The sequence below is a fragment of the Spinacia oleracea genome, chromosome 5 (genome assembly GCF_020520425.1).
Source record: "Spinacia oleracea cultivar Varoflay chromosome 5, BTI_SOV_V1, whole genome shotgun sequence".
Classification (NCBI taxonomy): domain Eukaryota; kingdom Viridiplantae; phylum Streptophyta; class Magnoliopsida; order Caryophyllales; family Amaranthaceae; genus Spinacia; species Spinacia oleracea.
Window position 1 is genome coordinate 10,354,685 of NC_079491.1, and position 17,643 is coordinate 10,372,327.

The window sequence follows — 17,643 nt, forward strand, 5'->3', positions numbered from 1 at the left end:
ATCAATCAACGATCTGTTGGCGAACTTACGAAGAAATATATTGTTAAAATAAAGATGTTCGATAATCACTTCTACGTACCATGTTTAACACCGAGAAACTTCTTGTCGTCACAGGGGTAACCAGAATGGTCGCGTCTTGCTGTCGTGGCGTCATGTTGTGTCGTCGTGACCTCATGTTGTGTCGTGACCTCGTGTAACACTTCTAACGTTGGTCGCCTACTTTACTCACGACCTTGCCAAGCGACACGTCAGTATCTGTAGACAAGACAGTACCTTGTCACCTGCATTCTAACGTCGGTCGCCTGATGTATTCATGACCTAGCCAAGCGACACGTCAATACCTGTAAACAAGACAATACTTGGCGACACGACATGATCAAACGACAAGTGGTGACGACGTTAGTACAAAAAGTAGGATAACAACTTATAGCATATATTTGAAAGTGCTTTTGGAAATTAAAACAAGCAAAGTATACTATATAAAAAGCAAATCAAGTATACTATATGAAAATTAAATGAGATAGAGTATACTATATGCTCCCCTGTGGCGACTTCAGGACAACTACAAATTCTCCTATTTGATACTTGGACTGAAGTTAGCCACAAAATCTAGTATTGCCGACAATTTGTTGTTGAATCTCCATTTGTCGCCTTCGTTTTTGGAGACGTCGTCGACTGATGTGGAGGTCACGTCGGATGAAACTATGTTGACGTCATGTCATTGGTGGATGACGTCACGTGTTCGCATCTGTTTTAGTGACAACAAGGACTAGAAACAATATTAGTTTAAATTAAAATCACTGGGGTTGAGTTTTATACCATACTTCTCGCGACGTCAAGTGTTAAATCGTCTCGAGATCTTATCAAGGTACGAGACAACTCATATTGTATCTTGTTTGTGGTGACATCTGCATGATGGTCCGTGACGTCTAGACCGAAACCTGTCACGTATTCGAAAACGAGGCCAAACGATTAGAGTTGAATATTATAAATATTAGTACCTATTTTCGATGTCATCAAGCGTTGGTGTCGTTGTTGTCACGATATGCATCATCTAGGTTGAATTCGACCACTCAGACGCGTCACTTCTAGCGATGACACCTGCTGATGTCGACACCTGATCTGGCGACGACATGTACCCTGACGTCATTCTATATTCCATCGACTAACGAGCCTGGTGACGACACCTGACCCGTCGACGACGCCTGACCGTCGACGACACCTGACCCGTCGACGACACCTGACCGTCGACGACACCTGACCCGTCGATGACACCTGACCGGTCGACGAAACCTGACCCGTCGACGACACCTGACCGTCGACGACGCCTGACCCGTCGACGGCACCTGACCCGTCGACGACACCTGTCATGTTGACGACATGTGCCCTGACGTAGCTCCTTCTCATGGTGGCGACAAAGTATGACAACAATCCATAGCCTGGCGACAACTTTATTGGTGAACCCAAGTGGGTCGGATATTGTGTTTGAGAGGATATTTGTGGATATGTGTTTGAAGATAAATCTAGCCATCTCCCCACAGACGGTGCCAAACTGTTTATGCCAAATTTCGTATGGACGACCTTTGGTTGGGACATAGACGACTAGATAAAATAAAGTATGTAAATGACATGAAATAAAGGGCGGAAATAAAGAGAGACAAGACAAGAGATGGTGACGCGGAAAACCCGAAAGGGATAAAAACCGCGGGTGGCCATGAGTCCACCAATCCACTAGGTAATAGGCGTAAAAAGCCTTACTGAGTACAATTACATTGTATATTCGCAAGAACGTAAATATAGCTAATATAATAGGGTAAACACAAGTAGGTGTGGCAAATATTGTGGGAGTACGTAAGCGGACGAGACATTCAGGGAAGACTCGTTGTGAAAGAGCTTTATAATAGGGCAGTAGGCTTAATGCAAGGGTAGGTGTATAAAGAGAGTGTAATTGGTTTAGTATACCTTGGCTAAAGATGAACGACAATGGTTAATATCTTGATGGAATACCCATGTGGAAGATAAGAGGAAGGCTAGCTTATATTTGTTGCAGGAGCTACGGGAAAAGCCATCGGATCCTAGGAGCATGAAGGGATAGTATATATATATACCGTAGCCGTTCGGATAACGTGTGTTAGTGGAGTAAATGGCAGAACATGGGAAGCCTGGGTTTCATTGTAGGCGTTCTAGATGGAGATTGGAAGTGGCCTCTCATTGCGGATTCATGGTCTTTATATAGTACTAGGTCAAGCATAGAAGACAGAATAATGCCGTTAGTTATTCCTTGATACTCTCAACTGATCCCTTGATCTCCTCTAACTGTTTGTTTGACCCTTGCTAGCTTCCTTGACCTTGTCCAACAAGCATATAGTGGAGATGATGGCTCCTTGAATATAGGAACCAACCTTGACTGCTTCCTTAATAGGATCCGAGGACGGACTGACTTGCGATGACTTGTTCCAGCGTCGACCTCACGTCGTACAAAACGACCAATAACAGTTTCTTAATTTTTATATTTCTCCCATTAAACCTTCATCTTTCCTTCAATAATCACCCAACGCTTGAATTGAGGTTACATGAAGCAATGGAGAAGAGGGGGTTGATAAATCAGCATCAAACATCCTTTAATTGGTAAACTAAAAAATTCTTCTATCTTCTTCAGAACAACAAACAACATCGCTCATCTATATATATCAATAAGACATTTAAGAGATGTTGAGGTATGTTGTATAAGTTTTTGGTAAATATCAGTATTAACTAATTTGCAACGAATATCTTGAACACTTTAATTAGGGAGGCGGGTAGGAAAAATACGCAGTATATATAATATTGCAACTTATACAATTACACAAGTTTTAGGGGCGGAACTAAACAATTTAGTAACCTACAAAAAGCTCCACAAAAGTCCTTCAAGTTAATTAAGATAGACAAGTTTTATAAAGTTACTCCATCAATCCCTATTTAATCGTCACATTTCCACTGTCAAAAGTTAAACCATCCACTCACTCACTCACTCATTCAAATAAAATACTTCCCCACCGTCTCCTATCACAACTATTTTCTGATAAAATATAATAAATAAACCAACATCCATTTATCGCATAAAACAACATAAAAAACTTGGAAAATCAAATTGAGACAGAGGGAGTAGGTCTTAAATCGATGGTAATATCATAAAATCTAAGAAACCGTTGATGAATCACATTCATCTAAATATAGTATTTTCATGCATGACAAATTATAACAACCAATTCTAGGGATGAAATTTCTTTCTTTAGAAAACTTAGATAAACTGAAGAATAATTATTGTTCATTACACCAAACACAATATATTCATCCTAATTCTATCCCCTTCATCTCTTTTTCCTTTAGACATTAATCTTCATCATTCATTTCCTTTTTCCCAAGCATATTTTCGCGCAAATCCGTTTTTATGAAGAGTAAAAGACGAGCTACAAGTTGAAGTAGTTAATAACATGGCATTAAAAAATAACTGGAGTCAGGCTAGATGGAACCACACCATGATTCTATGCCAAAAACAACCTATGTTTTTAGGAACTAGCCAGGGCGTGTGGACCGATCCGACTTACCCTCGTGGTTCGGAATCATCAACATGTATAATGCTGCTCGCAATAATCTTGTTTACAACTGCAACGACATCTTACTTGCTTAGACCTATTGGCTTGCCAATTATGACTAAGATGTTTGTAAGTTAAACCCTAATTTTAATTCTTTTTAATCCAAAACTATATACTTCCTCTGTCTTTTAATACTCGCAACGTTTGTTAGTTTCACGCATGCCAATGCACAACTTTGATAATTTATATCTTAAATTCTCTTTATGCAAAAATTATAAAAAGTTGATATTTTGAAAATACACATTGAGACGAATCTAACAAGATCCCACATGACTATGTTTTATCTTATATAAAAAACACTACGAATAGTCAAAGTAGATTATATGAATAGTGGCAAAAGTCCAAACGTTGCAAGTATTAAAAGACGGATACGTTTCCATAATGATATTCCAGTTTATATTTTTCACGTTTATCAATAAATAAATATATGTTTTATATGCAGGGTGGTTTTGTAATCGGACTATTATACCACTGGAATACATTCAATTTCGCGGCATTACTCCAGCCAATGATGGTTTACATGTTCAAAACCTTCGCATATTTAGGGTTCATATGTTACTCATTCAAATTAGGCGTCGAAACTAATATAGGAGCATTACTGAAAAACATAGACAAGCAAACTACCATCATCTGTTATTTAGGGTTTTTCGCCTCAATTGCGTTTAGTTATGTTGGATTGAAAATCCTTAACATAACTTCAAACGATGGAATAAGGAGGATAATTCTTCTTAATGCTCAAAGTTTCTTCGTGGTTACGTGCAACCACGTTAATGAAATTGGCATAGGCAACTCCGAGCTAGGTCGTTTGGCTTGTACGGTATCTTTGATCCTTGATATATTTGGAATGTTTTTGAATACATTGGTTGACAATGTTATATTTCCTGTAATCGAAGGAAACTTCTTGCACCCAATCATGGTTATTGGAACCTACATTTTGATGCTTATAGTTTGTAGGCCATTAGTCATTCACATTATTAGTTATACACCCGAAGGAAAACGTGTTAAAGAATCCCATTTTTTCGCCATATTCTTAATTGTTCTTTTGTTAGCCTTCCTTAGCTTACAAATGCAACACTTTTTTGCTGTTTTCTTGTTCGGATTCTTCCTACCCACGGAACCATTATCCACGATTTTGTACGAGAAATTAGACGCCATTACTTCATCTGTTTTGTTCCCTATCTTCTGTGCAGTCCATGGATTTCGAGCAGATTTGAATTCTCTCCATATTAAATCTTTTGTATTAGAGACTCTTTTGATTATGGGTGCTTCTGGTAAATTTTTGGCAACTCTTATTTCTTCCATGTGTTTTGGAGTTCATCTCAAGACCGCCTTTTGTCTTTCAATCATCATGGCTTCTGGAGGTTTTATTAATTTAATTAAGATTGGCCAATATCAACAAGTTGGGGTAAGCTACTTATTTCGTTTATATATTTCACTTGATTTGGTCCTTATGCACCCTTTTTCATAATTCACAAATTATCGATCTTTTACGGACTATTTTGAGTTTATTAACCAACTGTTGTAAAGATCGATAATTTTTCCTATATAAACTCATTTCATATGAGAGTTTAAGGCTCTATTTTCTTCTCCTTATTTTTATTGTTTATTATACCAGACAAAAAATCCGACCAAATCAAAAAAAAAAAAAAAAAAAACACTCACAAAAACATTTAGACCAGATGTGAAAGAATCAGATCGACCACACCAGACCAGAAAATAAAAAACCAGACCATATACCAGGTAAAGAGAATAAAGCCTAATTAAGTTGGATTTTCTTAATTTGAAACGTATCGTTTGAAATTATTTTTTCTATTCTCATATTTAGCAACTTTTTAAGGTTATACGTAGTATATAAAACCTTTAATTGTTTTGTGGTTAAGGTGTTTCTATTTTTCAAGATTAAAATCTATTGTAGGATTTACATGATGTTTGCATAAAACTGCAGGAATTGAGTACAGAACAATGCACAACAATGTCACTACATATTTTTATCTGGACTGGAGCCTTGTTACCCCTCGTAAGACATCTATATAAACCATCAACACAATATACAACCATTATAAGACAAGGTGTGATTTCATCATCGGAAGCTGGCAATTTACAAGTATTATCATGTATTTTTAAGGAAGAAAATCTACCTGGAATTATGCGTCTTCTCCAAGCTTTTCACCCTATTAGTACAAAGAAGTCAATACCCGTAATTGCCCTTCAAATAATTCCAATCATCACTAGCGGTGTCTCCCTCCCAATCCTCGCACCCCTACATGAGATCCAATCATCGGCTGCTTACCGATCTAACCTCTCTCGTTGCAACCGCACTGTAAACGCTTTGGTAAGCCTTGAACACAAGACTAATGGTGTTATTCGCCCGCAACATTACGTTTCAGTATCTTCATATGCGGCTATGCACAACGACATATGTAGTGTCTCACATGACAATAACGTGAGTTTACTCATTCTACCTTTCCACGCACAATGGACTAATTATAATAACACCAAGGGATTCAAACATCATTCTCAAAACATTAGAGATGTCAATAAAATGGTGTTAGATATGGCACCTTGTTCAATAGGTATGCTAGTTGATCGAGGAGATCAGAATTTGGCCAACTTTAGTGATGTGTATCGTGTTGCTATTTTCTTCATAGGCGGGGTTGATGATCAAGAGGCTTTAGCGTTTACCACTGTATTCGCAAACAATCCAAGAATTAGGGTCGACGTTGTTAGGTTGATATCGATTAATAAGACTCAAAGTGATGACGACAACTTTGAGGACAATGACGCCATTAATAGTTTCCAACTTCGGTGTATAGATAATGAAAGAGTGTCGTTTGAAGAGGTGGTTGTTAACGATGGTGGAGAAACTACTAGTGTGGTTGTAAAGATGAAAGATGAATTTGATTTGGTGATAGTTGGTAAATACCATGAGCCCGGGTGTGTTCCTTTGTTCGGGCTTTTGGACCGGTGGTGTGATTATCCGGAGTTAGGGATTTTAGGTGATATGTTAGTATCACCGGAATTTGAGTTCTCGGTTTTAGTTGTGCAAGAGCGGCCTAGCTTATAGGAATCAAAATTATGTTGATGTTGATGGGGATGATATTGATTATTGAGCATTGAGCATTGAGAGGTAGAAATCAAAATTGGAGGAAAACATGTGCAAAGTGCAGGACTTCCCTAACATATAAGCCATTAATCTTTACAGAATACAACCCATCGTTCGAAGAATCCCAAGTCAAGCAATCCTCCGGTGCCCTAGGACTGATTCCATTTATAATTTGTAATGTGCTTGTGACTCGTTCGCACACAATTTTGTCCTAAATATACTTCGATGTGAAAGTTAGTGAATAATCACAAAATTATTAGTTTTTACATTGTCTTGAAGTATAGATTGAATTTGGAATAGCAAATAGGGGGGGAATTGGGGGGCTTGGCAGGGGCCATGGGCCCCCATGATATGTTTAAAATTTAAATAAGTACTACAATGGCACATATTTAATATAGCTTTACTGGTTAGTTTTACCTAAAAGTTAGAGGTAGTTAGAAGTATAAGGTTTGAATCTTAGCTCCCTCACTTTTAATCTTGTTTTTTAATTTTATTTTTGTTTTCCATTATTATAAAAATTATAAGTTAATTTTTGACCCCCTTATACATAATTTCAGATTCCGCCCCTGATAACAAATATATGTTTTAATTTAAAATTAATACCATTAATAGTGTAATGCTAGTGTCGGTGTATTTAATGGTACTTTTGATGATTCCAATGATACTCGTATCACACAATGACACTTTGTTTTAGTTGCATTAAAAAATAAATTTGTGGTAACAACTTATCCCTTAAAATAAGGTGTCAAATTTAGTCGGATCGATGGTGAATAAATATTTCTTCCGTTTTTTTTCTTTATATTTGGCATTTTGCACGTTTAATAAAGATTAACTCATGTGCATTGAAATTCCTCTTATTTTTTAATTTAATCAAGGATAATTACGTTTATTTATAATATTTTCACTCTTATCAAAATTCTAATATTGGAAAAATGAGAAAATAAAATTAATGACCAATAGAAAAGTGTGAGAGATTAAATTACCAAATGAATTTAATTGGTTAAAATAATCATTGTACACAAAATTTTATGGAATATTAAAGCATTTATGTGATAATATAAAAGGAAATATTAAGACCATTTTAAGACACCCAAAAAGGAAAACGTAAAGAGCAAAAAGAAACGGATGGAGTAGAGAGTACTGTAGAATCCATTAAGCATACGGGGATACCTTCCCAGGTGTGTGATTCTTCCAACATTAATTTCTCTAACATATTGTGGGAATTAATGGTAACTATTAAATGCAGCTTCAACTCTGATATTCTCATTAATGAACTTTGTATATATATTACGTACATGGGAAGGTTATTCTAGGTAATTTCGTATATTTAAAATATTACAATATTAACATATTATCGTTCGCGGTGAACTTGTCTTAATGAAATCCGCGGGAAGAGAGGCAGGCAGGGAGAAGCCAGGAGGAGAAGGGCAAGGGAGGAGGGAGGTTTGTTCGCGGTGGGGTGTTGGGTGGTTGTAGACCTGTGGTGGGGTCTGGTGGTGACGTGGGACAGTCACCGTGGCGGTGGAGGCGGCGACAGTTGGTGGTGGTTATGGTGGTTCAGAATTTATTTTAAGAGGTAAATTAGAAATTTAAAATCAAAATCAAAATTGAAAGAGAAACTGAAATTGAAATGTTTGTTGTTTGTTGATGGTTTGAGCTTGAATTTCTGCTCAATTGGGAGGCTATTTATAGAGATTAATGGGGTTGAATGACATAATTGATGAGTTCAATTGAAGCTTATAAATTGGATGACAAATGTCAAGAGAAAAATTCAGAAATTGAATGACTAAGGCATTGCAATTAGGATCAGTGCCCATGAATTGACGAGTAATTATGAGATTGAAAATGATGATGACAAATGGAAAGTGGAGTTTTGACTTTCATGGCTGAAGAAGTGTCGTGAAGGAGAAGAAGGGGAGATGAAGAAACTGACTTTGTTTCTTGGATAGAACAAGGACATTCTGGTAAATGTGTATTGTAGGACAATTTTCAGAACTTCTATTGCTATTTTTGGATATTTAATGAAAATAGAAAAACGACTTGGAGTATGAGTTATTTTCAAAATAGTTCTTTTATAAAATTCTAATAAATTTAGTTTCGAATAAAATTTGTCTTTAATAAAAACGTTTTAAAATCTTTTATAAATTACGAAATAGGATTCAAAATGTAGCTAAGCTTGTAAAATTGAAATTAAATTATTAAATCTGAAAAATAATAATTTCATGTAACAATATTAAAATTCAAGTAAAATAAAACTATGTTAATCAAAATAAAGTTTGAAATTAGGATTTAAAATGATTTTAAGCTAATAAAAATAATTAAACTTAATTAATCAAGTTTTGAAATTCCTGGGTATTACACTTTATGCTTGATACAAGTGGTGAATGGGAATGAAAATAATGTTATCTTTTTTTTTTTTTTTTTTTTGATAAACAAATTAATTCATTGATAAAAAGTCATATGACATCTACATAAAGATATAAATCTAACAAATACATAACCATCGAAGCAAATAAAAACTTCTTTTCACCATAGCTACGATCGTAGTATATCAAACATTCTGTATACCCTCTTTTATATCGCTGTGATTTACAGCCTTCATTGACGAGGGGGTCTATAGATCTGTTGTAGCCGTGACAAATATGATTTCCGTCTGATTCGTCTGATTGTAGTCGAAAGATTGACATCCTCTTCGATCCCGCATAAATCTTTACCAAATAAACAACCTGAACTAAACTAAACACACAAAACTTAACTAAAAACAAACCCACCATAGGGGTACTTACTACACCGAAACAATCAAACCCACCATAGGGGTACTTACCACACTGAAACTATGTAGTTTTATTGAGACCTAACGCAAAAACACAACGAAATTGAAAGAGAGGGGGCAGAAATAACCAAATTGTAAGGTTATGATTCATATGACAAAACATAAATCATGCGGAAAAACCATAAAGCCAGGAAAGCATATTATTTACACATAATCATTTAGCATAGTTTAGATGCATACACTTTGTTGCGTGCCCTCCCTAGCTGCGCCCGAACCGAACAAGAACAAGTCTTTAGGATTCCAAGTGTCGTCCCTCCGTAGATAGTCCACAGCACGTCCGGATCCGCCTTAAGCTTGACCAACTAGGATCGCCCTTAAGGTACTTAGAATTTTCGGCTATTGTAGGCAATTATATGACTGAATTTTTGCTCTTAAAAATCACTTTGAATACTTGAATCGTGTATACAAATAATGACCCTAGGCCCTTATTTATAGAGGTATGGAAAAGGAACTGGAATCCTATTAGGATACGAATTAATTAAACTAGAATCCTAATAGAATTCTTATTTTAATTAATTCATCCTTTTAGGTTTAGGAATTTAATCATATGTCGAAACCTGATAGCTTTAGGATTCGTATAGCACACAAACACACACACGCACGCACAGCAGCCCACGAGGGGCGCCATGCGCGCGCGCAGCCCGCGAGCTCGCAGCCCATTGCCACGAGGCCCATACGCTGCCGCAGCCTTGGCGCGCGCTGGGCCTGCCTTGCGGTGGGCCTGGCGCAGCCTTGGCTGGTGCGTTGTGGCGCGCTGGCTTGCTGGGCGATGGCCCGGCTTCGTGCTGGGCCTTCGTCTGGCAGGCCTCGTCCGATACTAATTCGTACGATACGCTTCCGATTAAATTCCCGGTTCCGGAATTCATTTCCGATACGAACAATATTTAATATTTCCGATTCCGGAATTAATTTCCGTTTCGAACAAATATTTAATATTTCCGTTTCCGGAATTATTTTCCGATTCCGATAATATTTCCGATTCTAACAATATTTCCGTTTCCGGCAATATTTTCGATTCCGGCAATAATTCCATTTCCGATAATATTTTCCGATACGTACCATGTTTCCGTTTCCGGCAACATCTACGAATTGGATAATATTTATATTTCCGATACGATCCATATTTCCGTTTCCGGCAATATCATCGTTTCCGGAGTATTCATTTCTTGCCTGTGACGATCTCAGCTCCCACTGAAACCAAGATCCGTCGATTCCGAATATCCATAGATGGAGTATTTAATGCCATTAAATACTTGATCCGTTTACGTACTATTTGTGTGACCCTACGGGTTCAGTCAAGAGTAAGCTGTGGATTAATATCATTAATTCCACTTGAACTGAAGCGGCCTCTAGCTAGGCATTCAGCTCACTTGATCTCACTGACTTATTAACTTGTTAATTAATACTGAACCGCACTTATTAGACTTAACATAGAATGCATACTTGGACCAAGGGCATTATTTCCTTCACAAATTTCCGAAGAAAACTGGCTATTTCCGCCCTAGAAACCCCTAATTTTTGCAAACCCTAAAAAGAGAGAGAAAAAAGGGAGAGAGGGGAGAAGCGGTTGTCAAATAATGTTATCTATCTACCCTTATTTGTTTTAATTATTTTAATAAATAAGACACCGAATGTAATTAATAACAATTAAATTTATCCATCTGTAATTTTAATTTGTCGAATATCTATAATTTTAATTTGTCAAATATCTATAATTAAGCTCTATTTTGATGATAGTGTCTACCATATTTCATATAAATTTATATTTAGATTACTAACCGTGTATCGCACGGGTACTATACTAACTTATCTCTATTAAACCCGTTAATTATTTCTCTCTACTACCCACATGGAATATATTCTGTTAAGATTTATGCGATAGATATACTTATGTTGAATTGTCTTTCTAAAAGAGACCAACATTTACGAACGAAAAGCGTACTATTATTCTACATAAATGAAATCGATTAAATTATACTCCCCAAAGTTCTAGAAACCACCTTAAATTAACCATGGCTCGGCCTCAAAAACTATAACTAATACTACCTCCGTTTCTTAAAGTTCTTTTCAATTACTATTTTCACGGATTCCAATGTAATATTTAACTACTAATATATCTAATTTTGACTACAAGAATTTGTATCTTTAACGACAACCAAATTACGACGGGTCAAAAATCCCGTCGCAAAAGCCTTTTACGACGGGGCTAACAACCAAACAAAGACGGGAATAACGGTCGCAAATGTCTTTTACGACGGGTTAACGACGGGATTTTCCATTAACGACGACCCTTTTTTTTGACTAGTTCGCGACAGGAAATTCCTTCATTAATCAACGATTATTGGCCCTTAGCGACGGGAATTCCCGTCGTTAATGGTACAATTTCTTGTAGTGTTCGAATGTGAAAAAATTATAAAAAGTCGATATTCCGAAAATATATACCGATATCAATCTAACAAGATCTTACATGTAACATTTTGATGTATATAATAGTAAGAATTTACGATCAAAGTTTTTATACTTTGGACACATTTTTCAAAGCGTAAAGAATTTTCAGAAACAGAGGTAGTACTTCGTATACAAAGTTGTGTGTTCAATTTTTTTTAAGGGAGCCACCAAAGAAGTTGATAACATCTTGCAATATTGATCATATCATAACTCTAAGAAAGGTTTACATTGATGCATGTCATTCATCTAAATATAGATAATTCATGCTAGCCTAATTATAACAACCACATTCCAAGCATGAAACTTCTTTCTTTAGGAAATTTAGATAAACATGAAATTAGTTTGTTGCATAGTATTCCATATAATTCATTCTAATTCTATCTATCTCTTTCCTTTCGTTTTCTTTCTGAATTTTATGTTCATGATAGATACTTTTTTGAAGCGGATTTTCGCGCAAGTATGTTCATATGACGCGAACCTGAAAAAGAGAGCTACAATTAAGTTGAAGCATATATATATATATATATATATTATATGGCATTAACTTTAAATGACTGGAGTGAGACTACATGGAACAACTCCGTGATTCTGTGCATAAAACAACCTCTGTTTTTTAGAGCTAGCCATGGTGTATGGTCCGATATAACGTATCCTCATCGTTCGGATTCATCAACATGCTTAATGTTTCTCACAATAATCTTGTTTACAACTACAACGATATCATACTTGCTTAGACCTATTGGCTTGCCAATTATGACTAAGATGTTTGTAAGTTTAACCCTAACTTTTTTTAAAATTTCAAACACTATACTATCTCTGTTTCAAAATGATCTTTACACTTTTCGTTTTAGCCTGTTTCATACTCCCTCCATCCCACATTACTCGTTACACTTACATTTGCACAAAATTTTAGGTAATAAATGTTTGTTTAGTTATCAATTGTTATTTTATTAAAAAAGTAAATGTGATAGGAATTGGTGGAATAGTTTTTTAATTGAATGAGAGAGGGAGTGAGGATCAAACTTGTGTTAATGTGATGAGAGAAACATTATAACAATTGTGGGATCATTCATAATTTAGAAATATAACAAGTAATGTGGGACATATGAAAAAAGAAAGTGTAATGATTAATGTGGGACGGTGAGAGTAATATTTTTTACATTATACTTTATACGGAGTACTATTTTTTGACATGACATATAACTATCTTTACACCACAATATTTACAAATTTCCACCAAATCTCTCGTACTTTATTCATTTTCTTTCTTACACTGCCACATTTTTACAAATTTATCTTACTGTATATATATTTTATTATATTTCCCACCTTTTTATACACTGGTCCTCTTTTATATTAATTAAAATATTTGTGAAAATAGTAACTGTAAATGAGTAGTGCAAATTACATATGTTCCCTCATTATTATTTTTTTATTTTTTAAAACACAAGTGTAAAGAGTTTCATATTGAACATTTAAGTACTTTTGAATTAGTAAATGTGAACTACCTTAGTTGATAAAATCTTGAGGGGTGGTATCCAACACATGAGATTAAATCTCGTTTACACAATTTATCGTCTTACCTTGTGTGGCTCTTTCTACACCCAGAAAAGAAACGTATTTTTGGACTAATACGGTGTATCTTGTGGGTTTTTTTTCCTACGTTAATTGAGTCTCATTCTTTTTCTAATTTTAGCATACTCCCTCCGTCCCGGAATACTTGACCTGTTTTCCTTATCGGGCCGTCCCTTAATACTTGACCTGTTTCTAAAAATGGAAATATTCTAACAATATTATATTATTTCTCAATCCACCCCTATTAACCCACCTACCCCCTACTCCATACAAAAAATAATTAAAAATTCAACCCCTACTCTCCCCAACCCCACCTCTTAACACATTTCCCACTAACTACATTAAAATAATACCCCACTATCAACTACTACCTATTAAATTAAATAAGTCAATTCAAGTACCTTAAACTCTGTGCCGGTCAAACCGGGTCGAGTATTCCGGGACGGAGGGAGTAGTTATGAGGAATGGAACTTTAATATATTTTTGTTTCGTTTGTTGTTGTATGTGCAGTGTGGTTTTGTAGTTGCAGTATTATTCTACAAGAATACACTTAATTTCCAGGACTTAGTCCAGAATCCAACGACTATGTACCTATTAAAATCCATCGCAACTTTAGGATTCATATTTTACTCATTCAAATTAGGTGTGGAAACTAACATAGGAGCATTACTGAAAAACATAGGCATAAAAACTACCATCATTGCTTCTTCTGGCTTCTTCGTATCATTGGCGTTAAGCTATACAGGAATGAAGATCCTTAAGTTAAATTTACACGACGAAGGATTAGAGATGATGATTATACTTATTGCTAAAACCTTCTTCATGGTTACATGTAACCACGTTAATGAAGTTGGTGTAAGCAACTCCGAGCTTGGTCGTTTGGCTTGTACAGTATCTTTGGTCCTTGATATTGTTGCATTTTTATTCAATTTTGCGTGGGAAAATATTACAAAGCCTGTAATCGCCGGCGACTATTGGCACCCACTCATGACAATTGGTACCTACATTTTGATGTTTACAGTTTGCAGGCCATTGGTGATTTACATTATTAGTTATACACCAGAAGGCGGTCATGTAAAAGAAACTCATTTCTTGGCTATACTCTTAACTGTTCTTTCAATACACTTCTTTAGCTTACAAGTGCATCAATTTCTAGCTGTTTTCTTGTTCGGAATCTCTCTTCCTGAAGAACCATTGTCCTCGATTTTGCACGAGAAATTGGATGCGATTACTTCATCTCTTTTGTTTCCTCTGTTTTCTGCTGTGTATGGAATAAGAGCAGATTTCAACTCTCTCAACCCAAACTCCTTTAAAATAGAGCTTATTTTGATAATGGGTGCATTTGGAAAATTCTTCGGAACTCTTGTTTCTTCCATGGTTTTTGGTGTTCATCTTAGGACTGCTCTTGCTCTTTCAATCATCATGGCTTCAAGAGGTTTTATTAGTTTGATTACCATTGGTCAATATCGACTACAAGGGGTAAGTTACTTATTTTATGTTCGACTTATCTTGACTTATTTCAGATAAAACAAGTTCAGATTAGTTAGTTAATTTCAGATAAGTTCAATTAAATAAAGATTGAAATATATAATTTCAGAAAAATAAGTTTTTTTTTTCAAATATTTCCACAAATAAATAAGTTATTTTAGTCAAAATAAGTTTTTTTTGTCATACACAAATAAGCTTATATCAAATAAAAGTTAATTTAGACAAGTAAGTCGAATAAAACATAGCCTAATTTGGATTTACTACTTTCTTCGTATATTTGTACGAGATACAAGTTGATCGGCACAAGTGTTAAAAAAGATTAATTGAATGTTATATAATAATAAAGCAAGTGAAGGGGTTGATAATAAAGAAATAGTAGAAAAAAAAAGTACTCCGTATATGAATATAAAAGTTACTAATAACAATGTTTATGATTGTAGTGAAAGTATAAAATAATAAAGAATGAAGGGTTTTGATGTAAAATTTACCAAAAATAAACTTATAACTCCTAATAAAATAGGACCTCGTGTGGTAATTGTAACCCCCAACAAAAGAAAAAAACAGAGTACGTATTAAAACAATTGTTTTATAGATTGATAAGTTTTCCTACATGAACTCAGCGTGCAACGCCCATTAGGCCACTAACTTATTTTAAAGACTATAAGCTTAAACACTTTAGAGCTATCTCATTAAAGTTGCTATAAAATAAGTGGTTATTTCATATATATTTATATTTAGATTATAAACTGTGTATGAGTGTATCGTATGATACTATACTAACTAGTTTATTTTGATCATGAGTTTAAGTTGGGTATTGTTAATGTGAAACGTATCGTTTAAATGATGTTTGCATAAAATTGTAGGTAATGTCAAGAGAACAGTCAACAATAATGCAAATGCACATTCTTTTTTTCACCGGAGCGTTGTTACCCCTTGTGAGACACATATATAAACCATCAACACGATATTCAACAGTTATAAGACAGGGTGTGATTACTTCATCGGAAACAGGCACTTTACAAGTATTATCATGTATTTTTAAGGAAGAAAATCTACCCGGAATTCTACGCCTTCTACAAGCTTTCCACCCTAGTACTGAAAAAAACCCTATACCCGTGATCGCCCTTCAACTCATTCCACTCAATGCCGCTGGTGTATCGGTCCCAATCCTCGCCCCACTCCACGAGATCCAATCCTCGCCTGCTTACCGGTCTAACCTCTCTCGATGCAACCGCACAGTAAACGCCTTAGTAAGCGTTGTGCGCAAGACTAATGGCGCCATTCACCCACAACATTACATTTCAGTATCTCCATACACGGCTATGCACAACGACATATGTAATGTATCACATGACAATCACGTGAATCTCCTCGTTCTACCTTTCCACGCACAATGGACTGATTATAATAGCTCCAAAGGGTTCCAGGATCCGTCCCAACCTATTAGAGACGTTAATAAGATGGTGTTAGATATGGCACCTTGTTCCGTAGGCATACTAGTTGATCGAGGAGATCAGAATTTGGCGAACCTTAATGATGGGTATCGTGTTGTTATTTTCTTCATAGGCGGGGTTGATGATCAAGAGGCTTTAGCGTTTACCACTATATTTGCAAACAATCCAAGAATTAGGCTCTCCGTTGTTAGGTTGAAATCGATTACAAAGACTCAAAGTAATAATGGCGATTGTGAGGACAATGTCGCCATTAATAGTTTCAAACTCCGGTGTGTAGATAATGAGAGAGTATCATTTGAAGAGGTGATAGTTAACGACGGTGGAGAAACAACAAATGTTCTTGTAAAGATGAAAGATGAGATTGATTTAGCGGTAGTTGGTAGATATCATGATCCGGGGTGTAATCAATTGCTCGGACTTTCAGATCGGTGGTGTGATTATCCGGAGTTAGGGACTTTGGGTGACATGTTAGTGTCGTCGGAGTTTGGGTTTTCCATTTTAGTGGTACAAGAGTGACCTCTCGTAGGACTAAGAAGTATGCGGATGAGGATGACTAATGTAATGTTTTACACAATGTTTTGGTAGAGAATGAAGTTGGTTCAATTCCAAGCAATATAAAGTACTACATGTAAACTTATTTCTAGAAATAGATAATCTTAACCCAAAAATAATTCAAAAAAAATCCGTTTATCTAAACAATTTTTATCATCTGGATTACTTTTGCGTGTCCAGGGTTTACAATAATAGCATTACACGTGCGACCGACTTATTAGACATAAAGTTAAAAATAATAGTAATTACCCTTATTTGCCATAAAATCTAATATATATATATATATATATATATATATATATATATATATATATAGGGGAGTTTTTTCAAGAGATTTCGGAGCGCCACGTAGGATTTCCACGTCATCAAGTATAATTAGATTGTTAATTAATTAAATAAAGTATAATTAGATTGTTTATTAATTAAATAAATAATCTAAGAGTCTTAATATGATAAAAACATCAAGCAATTCGTAGATTAAAAGTCTTAATTAGATAAAAACATCAAGCAATTCGTAGATTGAAACTAATATAAACCCAACAATTCGTAGATTAA

The 17,643-nt window shown here is 35.4% G+C and overlaps 2 protein-coding genes across 2 annotated transcripts; both read left to right on the forward strand.

The window, feature by feature from the left end:
• The first annotated feature begins 4,088 nt into the window (after positions 1-4,088).
• On the forward strand, positions 4,089-7,264 carry LOC110798920 (cation/H(+) antiporter 14-like). Its single transcript, XM_022004119.2, has 2 exons — positions 4,089-5,040; positions 5,581-7,264. Exons 1-2 carry the CDS (start codon positions 4,144-4,146, stop codon positions 6,697-6,699), a joined length of 2,016 nt encoding a protein of 671 aa, XP_021859811.2. The 5' UTR covers positions 4,089-4,143; the 3' UTR covers positions 6,700-7,264.
• Positions 7,265-14,341: 7,077 nt separating this feature from the next.
• On the forward strand, positions 14,342-17,052 carry LOC110798928 (cation/H(+) antiporter 14-like). Its single transcript, XM_022004124.2, has 2 exons — positions 14,342-15,073; positions 15,946-17,052. The coding sequence occupies exons 1-2, from the start codon at positions 14,342-14,344 to the stop codon at positions 17,050-17,052; spliced, it is 1,839 nt and encodes a 612-aa protein (XP_021859816.2).
• Positions 17,053-17,643: the final 591 nt, after the last annotated feature.

Coding starts and splice junctions, on each gene's coding strand:
- LOC110798920 (XM_022004119.2), top strand. CDS start 4,144: ATGATGGTTTACATGTTCAAAACCTTCGCATATTTAGGGTTCATATGT. Junction 5,041..5,580: donor GCCAATATCAACAAGTTGGG/GTAAGCTACTTA, acceptor ATAAAACTGCAG/GAATTGAGTACAGAACAATG.
- LOC110798928 (XM_022004124.2), top strand. CDS start 14,342: ATGAAGATCCTTAAGTTAAATTTACACGACGAAGGATTAGAGATGATG. Junction 15,074..15,945: donor GTCAATATCGACTACAAGGG/GTAAGTTACTTA, acceptor ATAAAATTGTAG/GTAATGTCAAGAGAACAGTC.